This window comes from Ostrinia nubilalis, chromosome 8 (assembly GCF_963855985.1).
Source record: "Ostrinia nubilalis chromosome 8, ilOstNubi1.1, whole genome shotgun sequence".
In the NCBI taxonomy this organism is placed as follows: domain Eukaryota; kingdom Metazoa; phylum Arthropoda; class Insecta; order Lepidoptera; family Crambidae; genus Ostrinia; species Ostrinia nubilalis.
Genome location: NC_087095.1, coordinates 1,446,463 through 1,463,033, shown reverse-complemented (window position 1 = coordinate 1,463,033; position 16,571 = coordinate 1,446,463). Strand labels below are relative to the sequence as shown.

General features: G+C 35.3%; 1 protein-coding gene and 1 non-coding gene across 4 annotated transcripts; both read left to right on the top strand.

Moving 5' to 3' along the window:
* The first annotated feature begins 878 nt into the window (after positions 1–878).
* LOC135073715 (mucin-2) lies at positions 879–14,337 on the top strand. 3 transcript variants are annotated; one of them, XM_063967860.1, is made up of 9 exons: positions 879–978; positions 6,450–6,697; positions 8,504–8,630; positions 10,572–10,683; positions 11,071–11,191; positions 11,418–12,112; positions 12,944–13,204; positions 13,587–13,709; positions 13,786–14,337. In XM_063967860.1, exons 2-9 carry the CDS (start codon positions 6,570–6,572, stop codon positions 14,109–14,111), a joined length of 1,893 nt encoding a protein of 630 aa, XP_063823930.1. In that variant the 5' UTR covers positions 879–978; positions 6,450–6,569; the 3' UTR covers positions 14,112–14,337. The 3 variants fall into 3 exon arrangements, with proteins under 3 accessions (XP_063823930.1, XP_063823931.1, XP_063823929.1); XM_063967861.1 differs by lacking the exon at positions 11,418–12,112 and having other exon boundaries at positions 11,071–11,184; XM_063967859.1 differs by having other exon boundaries at positions 11,418–13,204.
* Trnai-aau (transfer RNA isoleucine (anticodon AAU)) lies at positions 13,468–13,541 on the top strand. The gene has a single exon. It is a non-coding gene; the product is annotated as a tRNA-Ile (tRNA).
* Positions 14,338–16,571: the final 2,234 nt, after the last annotated feature.

The following is a 16,571-nucleotide window of genomic DNA, read 5'->3' as shown; positions in this document are numbered from 1 at the left end:
ATCAGTATCAAAACAATTTTGATTTAACCTCATATCAACACAATAAGACAAATAACAGACCTATGCCCCAGACTCTTTTACTTGATAACTACATAGTGCTAATTAATAAAGCAATTACCTATTTACTTATCAGTTTCAAAAGGGTCATGTAACAAATTGCATTGTTAAGTTACTATTTTATATTTCATGCTTTATTTTCTTTGATAACCTTGTTAGTTTTAGATGCTTGATAATGTAGTCGATTGTAATTGACTTAAAATTTTAAGCAAGATATTTAATTCTAACATACGTGGTAAAATATTTTTTATGCAATAAAAGGCAGGTATTTGACAGCAGTTACACCTGATATTAGAACTGAGACAGGTACATCCACCCTAGAGTGCAACTATAGACATAATGAGTATTTAGGCATTCAGTCTCGCCTAGAAGAAAATGTACCTTAAAATCTACTGTCGCTCTACATTATTACCGTCGTAAGTTGTAGTCAAAATAATTTTCTTTATTTTTTTATGACGTACTATCTGACCCGGCGGATTTAATACCGCAAAAATACGCCTATGGTCATCATACTATAGTAGGATTTTAATTGTGAAAGATTTTTTCAAATCGGTCCAGTAGTTTTGAAGTCAATTCAATTGAAACAAACAATAAAACCTTTCCTCTTTATAACATTAGTGTACGAGCAGATAGGGTATAATACACGATAGAGCGTATTTTCTCAGCATCAGCATCGTCACAAGTCCGAAAAACGACAGTTATCCCCAAAAAACATTAACCTAAATCCGTCATTAATATCAATTATCCCTAATTTCGCTGATTGCTTTCTATCCTGACTATCCAGAGCGATCCCGGCGCATCCCGCCAGTCGTCTGGCGACTGCCGTCCGCGTCGCATCCCGCGCGGTTTCTGACAGCCTGGTACATTGTTGTGATTGTGACAAGTGCGAATGGACTATAAGTGACCGATTTGATTAATTAGGTAAATATTTATTTATGTTAATTAGATATAAGAGCTAATTATTATGATAAAGGAAGAATTTTATTGTATTTTAAAAAGGGTACAAAGGAGCGGAATTTAGTAATATGTAATTGAAACATTTACAAAGTTATTTAAGTGCAGATAAATAATTTTAAAATTATTATAAGAGTCGCAATTACTTTGTCGATAATTTTATATTCTATTTTTTTAATTAAATAAGTACTATATGAGTTTCGGATATTTAGTGTTCAAATAATAAATTAATAGAGCTAAAAATATAGATTGATTTTCTTCGTAAAAACACAATTCTTTATTAATTTCATTTTAATTACCTACCTACATTGTCTGTGTAAACTCTAATTAATTAATTGGTTATCTTTGATAATGATGCAGTGATCGAAATTTCATTATACAAACAATATTATGAACTTCCTTCGATAAACTTGTTAGACTTTCGATATTTGTTTGATAAAGTAACTAAAACAAATCGTGAGAACGAATCAATAGAATCGATAAAGACATTAACGAGAGTGGTCATTATCTCGATTCTATACCTATCAAGGTATAGTGTTCATTATTTCGAAGTGTGTAAAATTGTTAATACTAAATTAATGGAGTTTTTCATAATAGTATACTCGTAGCAGAGTGCACGAGCGCGGTTGAAACAGAATTTGATTTTACTTATAAGACTTACGCCCGTATTCACAAACGATGCTTGCTTAAAGGTAGCCTTTCAAACTAAGCGTCACAGACGCAGCGTCTATAACTTTGGTCTTATGCCACCAACGCCGCGTCACTAACTCGCTTCGAATACCTTTTAGACCAAAACTAAAGACACTGCGTGTGTGACGCTTAGTTCGAAAGGCTACCTTTAGTGAAGCAGCAAATCGAACGCACAGCGTTGAATAGAGTTCTGTGATTGGTTCGTGTGTCACCCTGTGCGTCCACGCGCACTGTAAGACCTCATAGTAATGTTTGTGAATACGGGCGTTAGTGTGTATTTTTGTATAAAAAATGCCGATCGCCTTTTCAAACCTGAAAGCTTATCCGAAACGGCAAAATCTAATCTAAAACTTTCCTATAGTAGGTATTTTATGGAACAATATAAATGGGCCTTTCGATGAAAACTTATCGCTTCTACCCATATACCTGGATCATAAAAGAAATTGCTCGTACATACAAAATCCACACTATTCCTGGCATTTTCAACATTCTGTAAGGATAAAAGGGTTTATAGCAACCCAAAGCAAAAAAGCTTAGTAAAATATCATTTTGCGTCCCCATTTCGAGGGTAAATATTGGAGGAAACATTACAGAGGTGTTGTTTAAAAAGAAAACGTGATGGCGCATTACCACGAAAAATGGGGTAATTTCGAGGAGTTACCGAGAGAAAACAAAGACCTTTCTTAGAATAAATATTGTATGAAAATATTAATATTTTTAGGGCACCATGAAGATACGCTATTTGTTTTAAAATTGATTACCTAATAGATAAAATCCATAGACCTAAAGATATAAGTACGATTTCGGGACACGAAAGTTGAAAATTCATCTTGTAGACACTCGGTTAGGGATTTCATCAAACGAATTGTGCGAAATAAAGTGTTTTGATCTTCATTACTTTTTTTTATCAAGCACCTGTGGCTTACGATGTCTGACACCATTGTAGTGATACCAGAGAGTAATATTAATAAGTTAGCCGTCTACCTAACAATAAATAAAACAACATTAGCAACTACAATACTTCAAAATCTTTATGACTGTTACATTTAACGCAACATTAAACTATTCTTCAAAGTGAACTAAAGTTACGCGCCTCCCACAGAGGCGAGGGTCTACCATTTACAACGATTTCATAAGGCCTATTCTTAGATTCCGTCTCTATCACACATACCACGAACCCAATGCAACTGAAAGAGACAGATAGAGCCGTTTATCGGATTCGGTTTTCAGAGTGGGGTATCAAGCCGAATATAATTATGTAACTGGGAGTGCATGGTGGAATCGTTAAGCCAATTAAATATCGTGCCGGCGGCCACTTAGCTAAATAACAGATGTCCTATTAACAGAAGCCATGTTTGGACGAGTCACAGGACGACGGAATGGTAACGCAAAGGACGGACTTTAAAAGGTTTCGAAACTACGCGATTTTACATGTCTACTGATATTCTGTGCATTTTGGTAGACATAAAAATTTAATATCTTTAATTCTAAAACTAAAATTAGTAAGATATTTACACAGGACTAGCTGCATTTTAAAATTAACAATTTAAATAATCCAAGTCTGTCTTCTTTGTGCCTATTAGTGACCTTTAATTAAAATTATATCGAATTACCTACCTACTTATTTACTAAATATTCTCCTAAGGGCTGATTTTTCAATCGTCGGTTAACTTTTAACTGAAGAATAAGTTTGACACATTGACAGTTCCGGTATGGGAAATATGTCAAAATGTCAATTTTATTCTTCAGTTAAAAGATATCTGACGATTGAAAAATCAGCCCTAAGTCGTCAATAGAAAAATAAAAACCTTACTACTCTACCTATTATTGCGAAAATGTCATCTCCGTACTCTACAAATTGGTAGATTAAGTAGACAGTCAGGTACATAACAAAAACATATTGAACAAAATTAATAATAACTCGTAGCTGTAAAAATGTAAGCTTTTGAACTTTACATAGAATCTCATTAAAAAAATACCCTCAATACTCAATACGTTTATGTACCCTGCAGAATAGAAACGCACTATTGTAGAATTGCGCTCGGAACTGCGTATCACATAGCGTAAGCGTTATCTAACTGGATCACGTATCCTCACAGCTGGACGATTGCTGCAATCTTAACGATTTTCAATTAACTAACGACCTAGCCCACTATCTACTTTGTGTCCAGGAATATGAGTGGGTCACTGGAACTCTCACGATATCTGAGACAATTTCTCATATTGGATTGGATTTAGTCGTTTTATTGTTTCTTATGACTTGAAATCAGTTTTTATTCGAGCAATTTTATTTTAACGTTACAAATGTTACAATAGCTCAACGGTTCCAGTCTGATTGGAATGTCGGCAATTAGAACCCAGTCATCCCCTAGACTACTGTGATGAACCCACCCCTAATACAAAAAAATACAGATAAGGTTACAGGAAAATAGAATTGATAATAAGCCCATTAAATCATTTTTAATATTTCTTTAACAATCATTTTCGGAGAAAGTATAAGAGACAAAAGGCGCACAAGGCACACAGGCGTCAAGAATTTTTTCAATGTAGTCACTACTGGAGATAAAGTTGAATTATTATTATCAACGGGATTGCTACCATGTACCTTAATTTAAAATCAATAATAGTAGCAATACCGTCAATAATAATGATTCTGTTAGTGACCATGAAAGTTTAAAACTGCTCTAAAAGTAAATAACTTCAGAACTATCACACTCCATGTACTTTGGAGAGGAAACTTGTCACTAGTCCCAATATATTCATAGCGCAATATTGTAATGGACGGACGGAAGAGACCCATTGGGGACCCATCAGCCCGTTGGGGCCTGCGCGCTGACAAAACACTGGGTTATGCTTGTGTTTGATTGATTGTGATAGTGTTTTTGAACTTGGTGTCGAATTTGAACGAATATACGACCATGGAGAAAGGTCGGAGGTGGTAGAAAGAAATAAGGACGTTATTACGAAAGCAAATCGCAAATCAAAGAAACAAAAGATTATTTGTGAAAACAGGATGTTGAAGTATTAAAAAATAGTATAAGTGAACTAGGATGAAAACGATACAAAAAGCTTAAGATGATCTAAAGTCGCAAAGGTTGTTGCCGTCGCTTTATAGTATAGCATATAATATAGCATCATTATTAAATAATATAACAGATAAATCTTGCAGTCAGTCCCTTACTTCTAATATCCTTGATGATAGCCGAGAATGGTATCACAATTCAAACTTACATGAGTAGGTATTCATAAAACCTCGTATTCATCTTATATTATCATAGTCACTTGACAACCGAGTTTAAAAAGCAATTGCTAACACTCTTCGCAGCACAAAAGAGTTTAGCGATCGTCGGCTTTCGTCGCCAGAGGTCGTCGGCATTGATAAGCGCAAACGGCACATCCTGTTGCGCCGGCGCAACGCGCGAACTCCCGCGTGTGACGTATTATTCAAATCTCTGTAGGTTGAGACAAGCTAACCAGATCTGAAAAGTCTATACTATGGGATTGTCAAAAAAATACGAGACCATTTTAAGACTCCATAAAAATGGGAGAGGCTAAACCCATCAGATAAATGTTTAATTCAATTCAATCAAAGTTTTTTTATGCATAACAAGGCAGGTCTTTGACCACAATCGCACCTGATGTTAAGTGGGATGCAGTCTAGGATGGTACATAATAATATCTGCCCTGTAAGTGCCTATTCACGCTCAACTTAATCTACAACTTCCCAACAATCTACGTAATTAAAAATTAATTTCTATAACAGTTTGTGACTCCATCTCATTCAAATTCTGGATTTTAGATTTCAACCAGTAGATTCACTTTTAGAATTAGGTCCAAAAAAAATTACTTTGAACAAAGCAATCTTACAAAATTACTTTGATAAAACCTTTTGATATCATCCCAACAAAACCATTCCGTCAAACACTTATCAATTAACGCTTCAAAGAACATAAACAAGAGTTCAATGAATAACAAGCCAACATTTGAAAATGATACTTTCCCTCCAAAATCACCCCAAGCTTCAAATTCAAACCTTTAATTATCACATTCAATACACTTGAAAGCTTTAATTAAATCCATATTCATTCCATCCACGTCATCCATAACCCGAATACGTCATTCGAGAGGTCAAGTAACCCAGAGGGGAGAGTCCCGCCAGAGGGTATTGAGTAATTGTCGGTGTCACTTGAGATAGTTACGTCTCCCATGCAATGAATTGCTACTATAAGTTAACTAATATTAACTGTTGCTATTCATTCATGCGTAACTGTTGTAAGATAGGACTATTCGTATGATATGGCTACTGCTTTACCTAAATAAACAAACATAAACCCTTTCTTTTATGTCTGCGATCAATCCCTGGCGTCTGGACCTATATGACCCCGGTTAACCACACTAAAACTCATTTATTTATGCAAGTAAGCTTTTAAAAAGCACATACACACGTCCCATTAACCCTACCACTGCTTCGGGACAATAAATGGGCCAGTGCTAAAAAAAACTAAGAAGACTAAATCCATCCGAAGCTATTTCATAATGTAGTTTCATCCTCTGAATTTAATAGACCCGTCTATTGTTACTACTCTATCTATGTTAAATGTTATTAGATTATTATTAAAACTTAACATCATGTGCGTTCCCGTTGATAACTATGAAAATATCAATGAATGAACCAAACCAATCCAAACAAAAATTATTTTCGAAGAATAACTTCCAACGTTAACTAATCACCATTTATTTTTCCACAGGTAACGTAAAGAAAAACCTGCAAGACAGTATCTGAAAAATCATCCACAATGCCAGTGCAAACTTAATTTAAGATGTTGTGAGAACTATTAACTTTAATGATGAATTGGAACTAGTGAGTGATGATGATGATATCAGTGAAGTGCGTGTGGACGAGGACTCGAACATGGATACTGGTGGCGGTGGTGATGATGATGGTGATGGAAGCGATAGCACTGAGCGGGCCCAACGTGTGCATGGTGAAACAGAAGTAAGTGATTTTGATTTCAATGTGTAAATAAACATTTACAATAACTTTGAAGGGAAAGAAGAGAACGAAGCTCTTTGTTTCCTAAATTATTTACTCTTAGAGATCCTATTACTGTCTAAGTAGGATACAAAATTTGTTCAAAAAAGTGGTTGAAAGTGTTTTTATCTTTTATCATTGACACTAAATCAAAATTAACACAAGAATTATGGCCAACATTAGAGTAACTTAATAATGATACATCATGTACCTAGTCATTTTACAAGCGCTAATTAGATTGGGGCTAGCTAATTCGTTCGTTAGTTCGTTTCAGCCGAAAGACGTCCACTGCTAGACAAAGGCCTCCCCCAAGGATTTCCACAAAGACCGGTCCTGCGCCGCTTGCATCCAGGTACCTCCTGCGACCTAGCTAATTAAGATAACAATATACAAGTACATTATGAGCATTGGATTGTATAACTGTACTTTTTTAATAACTATTTCTAATGATCTAGTTTTAGCAAAGGTACCTTATCCCTTCGTAACTAATTCTTAAGTAATAAGTAAATTAACTGTTATATAAATTATTGCAATTACTATAATAAGGAATACAGAGTAGAAATACGATCCAGGTATCGAGTGACGCAATGCAAGAGATACTAAATCCTCCTGCTAATAAAGTAAAACGTAATACGTTACTTAGTACAGGAAATTAGAGCCCTATTAAGGGCTCTGTGAATGTAACTATGTCAGATTTATTATTCGTTATTTCATCATCATCTCTTCAGGTGATGAAAATGATGAAATAACAACTAAAGTTTAATATAATCTACAGTTTTATTGACAATTCGCTTTTATCTACACTTGGTGCAAATGAAGAACTACGTAAAATTTAACAGCTGTTTATATTGCATTTGAAACTCTTTTTTACCTTGGCATTTGGGGGACATAATTACTGATATATGACATGGTGTCAGACACATTGAGACATCATCAGTGTCTGCCATAACTACATCAGAGTGATAACAACGCCTTCAAGGGGCGTCACTACCAATACGAATGTTCTGTCAACCCTTAGTTTTGTGATATGCGATAAAATTATTTGAATTTGATAGTTCCTCCTGGGAGTCAAACCAGGACCTCTAATTTGATAGAGACAAACTCTCTTACCACTAAACCACGAAGGCCTTTACGAGTCAAAAAAGACTCAAAAAAATTCAAAAAAGGAAAACCGTAGGTCGTATTCAGTGGACTACTTTCAAATATATTTTTACGACTTTAAGGAAGTTTGATATATTTAGCAAAACTGACTGACCTTTTAAAATGTCAATCGCTTAACCATGGTTTGATCTTTGTCCTGCGTTTATGAAATGCAATACATTATCCTTTAACAAAGAGCACTTATGACGTAATGAAATAGCTAATTATGTGACGTTAGGGCTCTATTAATTTTCTTTGATCTTTCCCTAAGTGCCTTGGATCTCCATAACGCCGGCAAACTGAATTTATTACGCTAATTAGACTTACATCTATTTAACAAGGAGACTTGCTTGCTTTATAGTCAAGCATGATTCGTTTCTGAAGTAATGTAGGAAGAGAAGTTTGAAAGTTACGAAAGGAGTATTTGTAAAATTACAGTTTTTAATTTAAGGAAATGAGTATTGAAATCCTTCTTGTTATTATTAGCATTAAATAAGCCATGATGGTAGTAAATTTTGTAATGGGAATGGTCCTTATTGTTAAATATTTTAAAATTCCAAGACCTAGAAATCCCTCAGGCATCAGACAATGTATTTCAGAGTCTTAATGTATGTCATATTTTGATTTCAGGTATAACATAACAAAAAGGATCAAGTATCGTGCCCCGATGTCCGTCCGCACATACGAGTGGTGCTTCTCTATGCCACCGCGGTGTTCCCGCTGGAACACTGAGATGAGGGATCTCACAAGGCTCGAGGTTAGGTCCTCTTATATTCCTACTTAAATCACGAGTAAAACTAACTTCTTAATGCTTTAAGTGAGACATCATCAGAAAATGTTGATTGCGTAACTTAAGAGATGTCTTCAAACCAATACATCTGTATGTAGTTGTAGGTCCTTATGAATACTTGATTTACTAACTTTGCACTCGAACCGGACGCCTGCATCCTTAATTAAATTATAAAATTCAAAGGAAAACATTAACAACTAAAGATTTAGATAGGCCAAGACCTAAGGCGATTAAATCATTACAACTACATTAAAGGTTTGCAAATAAGCCATTAGAATAATAATTTACTGAGTTTCCATGTCAACAGTTATTATAGTAATTTCTATCAAACAGATTCCAAGTAGACTTGCGCAGACGTATAAGATTAAAGAAAACCTTGAAGAAAACTAGATCATTTGCAAAGAGACTGTCACTTATCGTGGTAATTGTAGCTACATTCCCGTACTGTAATTACGATGCCATTCATTTATAAAAATTAGTCACGTGTTAAACCTTACCAAGAAGTAAATATATGAAAGTATTTCCTCATTCGTTTGAGGGCAAAGTTAAAACTTTATTGAACTGCAACTTACAATAAAATAATACTAATGTTAATTTTAAAATTCAGTTGCAGGTTCACTTGGGGTAACTGACAAAATACAGTTTTTCAGTAGAGCCGTTTAAAGTTTTTTTTCGTCTTAAATCGGACATAACTTTTTTCCTATTTAACCTTTTTTGGATCTGTTTTTACAGAAATGCTTAGAATTCTACGCGGTTATCGATTAAATAAAAAGAATTATCTAATTTGTCTTAGTTAAGGAAATAAATTGCAGTTACACCAATGTATTTTTGTACTTTTGACAGTTACACTAATTTTACACCATACTTTTGGAAAAAACATAGGTCAAATTGATGTAAGTACTGCCCAAATTAAAATAATTTGATGCATTTGCTGGGTTTTGTTTACTTAGTTGCTGTATAATTTATGTAAAAGTATTAAAAAATAAGAGAATTCATGAAAAAAATAACATTTTGTCGTTTTCTTTATTTTTTTTTTAATTTTATTAGAAGTAACTTTTATTTTATTCATTAAAAATGATAAAAAAAGCCACGAAAATCAAGAAAATATGTGTATTTAATTTTTTTAAGACAGAAATATTAAAATAACTAAAGTATTACTGTGAAACTAAGTAATTTCAATATTTTTTTAACCTTTGACTTACCAATACCGTATTTAGGTCTACGGGGCAACTTAAACTGAAAACAAAATGGATTTAATTTCCCACCTCTTTAAAGCAATGTTGAATTAAGGTCATGAGTACTACAACAGTAAAAGTAACAGAGTAACAACAGGTTAATGTTAGCAACGCGCAGTGACGCCTAGTTGGCTGGATAGTTTGCTCAATTTCAATAAATTTTTTTGTTGAGCTAACTTTAACTTTTTTAACTGATACTGCTGGTATAATAATAATGTAATATGCCTTAAAACTTTCTAAATTCCTATTTTATTTAATGTTTTAAACCTTAGCAAATCAGTGTAATTGCAAAGTTTTGTAGCAAAATTTTTACATTATTACAGATACACCAATTCAACCTGGTAAAATTATTACAATGTCAGTTACACCAAAATTGTGAAGGAAATCTGAAAAGTTCACACCTGAAAATGTCCGTGTAATTGTATTTTTTTTAAAGCTAGAATTTTTTTACGTATACCATTCGAAAGAGCAGAAAAAACTAAGAAAAACTGTATATTTAACTCAAAAACCGTATTTTGTCAGTTACCCCAAGTGAACCTGCAACTGACGATATAGTGATTTGAGATTCGTATTCTAATAGAAGTAGCTAGGTAAGTTGCTTAATGTGCGATCGTACTTATAGGAAAGTATCTACTAAATGTATTTATTTTATTTCATAAAATATTGCTTTCAGACTGAAGAGCGTACAGCAGAAGTTGCTGTGTGCTGTCCGGGCTACAAAATGAAGGAGGTATCTTGCGTGCCCATATGCCCCAATGGAAAGACAGGGCCTGGCTGCTCTGAAGGTAGGTATTGCCAACTATTATGCACTGGACGTACTATACAGAGAACATAAGACTATTTTTTTGTTACAAAATAGCACCCATTACAACTGCATAAGATTTTGACGCACGATGCCACACTGATAAGCAAGGTGTACCTTCTCTTCATCTTTACAAGAAAATAGTATTGTACCTACGATTGTTTGAGTCCTTGTTGTACCTATTTACTAAGACATAACTTTCTAGTCCATAGAGAACTTACATTAATATGTCAAACCCGAAATAAAAAGTCCCTAGTTACTCCAGACTATTTTTTATAGAAGAGTATTAATGTTTAAGAGTAGGTAGGTTTTTAACTTTGGGAGGTGGTTTACTGACACCTTATAAAACAACCTAATGTACATTTTCCAGACTGTCAACCAAACCGATGGGGTCCTAATTGCGTGAACGAGTGCAAAGACTGCTCTGACCACGGCGTCTGCTCCCCCATCAACGGGGAGTGCGTCTGCCAACAAGGCTGGCAAGGTGAGAGGTGCGTCATCGCATTTTCATTATTTTACTGACTCTTATCATTTTCATACCAATTTCATAGATCATTTTGTATCATGATATCATAAAATACATGGTTTTAATCGTTCGAAAAAGTTTTAACAATGTTTAGTGAGAAAAAAGCTTTTTTTATAAACGTTTTGATGCACCAAAGGTTAAGTTTTTGTGTATTTTCAAAATTTATCAATTTTATTTTTCATCCTTTCCAGTTGCGAGAACCTACTTACCACTACAACCTCAACGACGCCAGCGGAGGACTTACTAAATACTTCTAAAGCTGCTACTAAACCCACTACACCTTCTACCACAGCACTCACGCTTATCACTTCTTCTAGAAGTACCGTAGAGATGATTGTGAAGACATCCACCACAACAACTGCAGCTCCTACCGAATTACAAATAGAGACGAAGACGCAAAGGCCTTTGTCAAACAAAAAACAATTGAACGTTTCAACTTCCACAGTTTTACCTACTCAACCAAAGACAACAAGTACTTATAAAATAGTAACAACGTCTTCAGAAAACCCGACCACTCTTGGCACATACACAGAAGCCACGACTAAAAGTAATAAAGAAGTCAGCTTTGTTTACAATAGAACAGAAGTTCCAGTAACCACTCGAAAAAGTACTGATTCCGCTGTATTGATACCTCCGACGACTCAATTAACTACAATGGCAATTACACCAGTAACTACTATCAAATTAATACCCACAACGAAAACGACAACAGTGACTACAACTCAAATGCCTAAGACTACAACAACTTCAACAACAATCAAAGAATTACCAACTACAGCTACGCCAAAAATAGACACGACAACTAGAAAAACAGAAACTACAAGAATTTCCCTTACGACTCTCAAGTTCAAACCAAAAGAAATATGGATCAGACCAGCCCAAAAAGGTCAGGAAACTCCTACTGTTGAAACTAAAGTGAAGGTTACCCATGAGGTCCCACATACAAAGTACAAAAATGCCACCATGATAGAAATCATTCCGAATACGACGCCTAAGACAATCATAGTATCAATCATACCCACGTCAGTGTCGTATGCAACGTTTAAAAAGATCGCACTGTCCACAACGTCGTATATTTCTAATAAGAATGTCACAGTATTCAAATCGTACAGTAAGTCGTCTGAAGGAACTACCAAAGCGATGTCTGTCCAAACCACGACAATGGCACCTATTACGAAACCTTCTACCAATGTTACTACAAAATCTCATTTTACTACGACCACGCATACTCCAACTATGAATGTTACTAAGCCCACACCACATCGTATATCGTCAACGAAAGGAATTTCAACCAAATCTGTCTTTGTAAATAATACAACTAATAGCATGACACGCACGTCAACTGCAGTCACTCAAAAACTGAATTCTTCTATCTCTTTAACGACAGTAACCATTCCTTCAACTAACATACCTTCGTCTTCGCATAGACGTAATATAACCATAGAAAAAGCTGTGAAAAAACTAAATGCAAGTAAAGCAACCGAACGTGCTACAACTACTGTAAGTCCTAATAAACATGTTGATGTGAAGAAATCCTCCAACAAAACAGTGGATATCATGCAGACGACGACGAAAACAGTTACAGTGAAAAATGTTACTAAAGTAGATAGAACTAACGATACTAAAGCGACTGTATCTAAATCAGCTAACTCTAAAACTAATACAGTAACCACTGATAAGCCATCGGGAGATGAAGAAACATTTCATATTTTGACAGAGCCGGAGCACATAACAGCTGTTATGACGGACAAGGGTACAGAGAGATCGTCAGTTGATCTTGTCTCGGTGATAAGTATAGCTGGCGGAGTGATGATGGCGGTGATCACGGTAGCGGTGATCATAGTGATGATTGAGAGATGCAAGAAGCCCAGATACGAAGATGTGAGGAAGATCAACGATATCAGAATGCAAGTTATGATTGATAACAACGACGTGCCGCCTCCGTATGTGAGGAGTATCTTTCATACGCCATTGCCTGGTAAGTTGGAACTTGTTATAATTAAGTAAATTCGAAACAAATCTTTAAAATTTGAATGTAAAATGAAATATTAGATAACTGTGGCATCTATTAACTAATAGGTATTTACGCATTCACATTACACATTTTCGGTTTATTGTAGGTAGCGAAAGATCTTCAATATGATCCAGATCCAGCCGTCTAACAAAAATATACATCCCAGAGAGCAAAGCCAAGCAAATAGTAAAAATCCTTTGAACTGTAATTTCGCTCTCTAGAACATCGGCCCATTAGCTCAGTTGGTTAGAGCGTCGTGCTAATAACGCGAAGGTCGCGGGTTCGATCCCCTCATGGGCCACGAAATATTTTTGTTTTTATTATTGACATTTATTTTTATTTGCAGATCCTCCAAATTCCGAAAAATGTCACTATCAACCAATATCGACTCTTGATAGGAATTTAAAACAATTCATGAGACCCGTTGTGGTACAACAGATATCGCCTGTAATGCTGGAAAACTTTAGAGGTATGTATTGATACAGTCATATAAAAAGTTAATCAAATTTTACCGACTTTATCAAACACTTTTTCACATTTTTCAGGTATTCTAGAATGTCATTATGACCATTTACCGCGACGAAGCCATGAATTTACCGATGTTCCTCGTAAGTGCCATGATTTTGGTTCTCAACAAATGCGGTGCTCAGTAACGCCATCTATTACGATTAGCGAGCAACTAAACCTACAGCGAGCGTCTCTGACTGAGTCTGCCATCGAAGCGTTGAAATGCGAAGCTAAACTAGACGTTATTGACACGACCACCGCCGAATCGGAGCCGCTATATGCCGAGATTCCTTGTTGGCGACCACCTTCAGAGCACGCTGTAGAAATAATCAACATGAATGGTGAAGCGGTCACGGAGTTATGACCGACAACGTTTCACAGAAAGATAGTTCAGAACTAAAATGACAGATGGCGCTATTTGAGGATATGCTCTTTTACAAAATAATATTTTTAATTCAATATTAAGTGTTTGTAATGTATTGCCAAAGACTTTTTAGTGTTAAAGTAAATGATAAATGTTTTGTGGATATTTATATGTTTAACTTAAGAAATGTAGGATTAACTAATAATATTAAATATCTAAGTATGCTTGATAACGTTTTATTTAGAATATTTGTTGATAAATATTCTTATCTATTTTCTAGGTATGTACTTATCAGCATGAACTATCTCAAGGAATTAGGTCAAACACGAGGCACTACTATTCACGGAATAACTACAAAATAAATATACCTGTGTAAATACTAAGTAAAAGGTATTATGATTTCAGGAGGTAGAAAAATATTTAATTAATAAAATCAATGCCAAAATATTGCACTAATCAATAACACAGCTTAATAAAATAATCTCTTAGGTAGTACAGTGAACAGCATATAAAAGGATGAATGAAGAAATGGGTAGAGTTGTCATGGGTTATAGAAATAATTTATTCTTTCATTATAAGTTGTTGAAAAAAAAACATCTACCTAATTTCATTTATTTCATATTTTTATGTAGGTACAAAATGTACCGCAAGGTTCAGCTTGATATGCTCGTCCGTACGTACATAACTAACAATCTATCTATGTTAGTTATACATAATTTAAGTCTAAGCCAAGATAATAGAGATAAATAGATCTTAAGAAAAAATTTCTTCCCCACTCATACCTCGTTTTTCAAAAAAATCCCTTTCGGCCTTATTAAAAAAACTCGTCCACAATTTTCAAATAAAGGCATTTTTCACGTTATCGCTGCCCAGAAAATATACCTACCCCCAAACTAACACAATGAAGCCACCTTTTTGCATCCGACTGTACCCAACTGGATTCTATGGAAGCTCTGATAAGAAAGGTCATGGACGCTGCGCTGTTATCTAGTTTGCGAAACTTCCTATTTACAGCCGTTTATATTTGCACAATAACGAGCCAATAAACAATACTCGATAAATTATTCCACTGGTCATCAGAATACCCATCGGAGAAGCTACACTACAACAACAACAACAACAACAACAATTCCCAAAATTACGCGGGTTCGACCACGAGCTGGAAGACGTAGCGTGGGCAGGCCTCCTACTAGGTGGACCGACGATCTGGTAAAGGTCGCGGGAAGAGCCTGGATGCGGGCAGCGCAGGACCGTTCATTATGGAAACCTTGGGGGAGGCCTTTGTCCAGCAGTGGACGTCATTTGGCTGAAACGACGACACGGGTTCGATCCCCACAAACCGATTTATCGTGATTAATCTTGGATCTAATTAATATCGGATCAATTGTAGTTGAAAAAAAAGATGGGCTGAAATCAATAAGTAAGTAGGTACTTACCCTTTTATGTTGTTTCGTATGAAGTCATGGTGCTCAGCCACGGACATACAGCCTCCCTGTAACAAAGAAAATTAACCCTGTAACTCGAGTATTCTCATAGGGCAGATATAATTTAGAATGTTTTTTCGTATGACTGTACCGATTTTGCCCTGAATAATATATTTTTCTAAGTTATCTATGAGTAGTTCCAGTTGCCGGAAGAAAATTATTTATTTTTTACGGATCCGGCAACTGGGACCGCGGTCCTAGTTAATTGCAGTCCCAGTCACCGGAACCCTCGATTTTTCCCTGTCAGTAGTTATACTGACAGGAAAATAAATGTCTAAATGTCAATTTTATTCCTGAGATAAAAGATATCCGACGGTTGAAAATCAGCCATTACGAGTAATCAAGGAGATACCTTGGTAGGTACCATTACTTATTCTGTGATCCTATTCCTTCATAGTTTGCTAATAAAGTAAGTATATTTATAAAAATTGCTAATTGTACTACTATGAGTATCACCGTGGCAAAAGGCCTCCCCAAGGAATTCCTAAAGACCGGTCCAGTTTCTCGCATCCAAGTGCTACCCTAGATCGTCGTTCGTGACGTGCTCACCACTTAGCTAGCAAACAGTACAAAAACTTATACGTAAAAAACAAATCAACATGAATCAAAATACTCCAATATGCAAAGTGGCGTGCATTATCTCACCGGTTCTGATATACGCATGACGACATGTTGCTAACTAGAATTAGGGGTCAGCTGATGAATCCGAGGACCGCTCTAAGGAAAATTTTAAGGAAAATGTTTTGTAAACAAGATTCATTCGTATTTGATGCCCTAATGTGACATAATTTATTTTGATGAAGCATCTTTAAACTCAATGCGAAATGATGCATGAATTAATTAATGTGATGGTCGATCTTCACTACTTACACCAATCATCAACTTCAAAAAAAATAGTTTGGAGTACCTAGCGCAGATTCCAATTTGTTTTAACATCTTTGTCAGATGATCGCAAATCTGTGAAGTATATTCTCGA

Bases quoted from the DNA above. Each gene is read 5' to 3' on its own strand.
- LOC135073715 (XM_063967859.1), top strand. From the start codon at position 6,570: ATGATGATGATATCAGTGAAGTGCGTGTGGACGAGGACTCGAACATGG. The intron at 6,698-8,503 runs GTAAGTGATTTT...TTTTGATTTCAG, and splicing joins GTGTGCATGGTGAAACAGAA to GTATAACATAACAAAAAGGA. The intron at 8,631-10,571 runs GTTAGGTCCTCT...TATTGCTTTCAG, and splicing joins GGGATCTCACAAGGCTCGAG to ACTGAAGAGCGTACAGCAGA.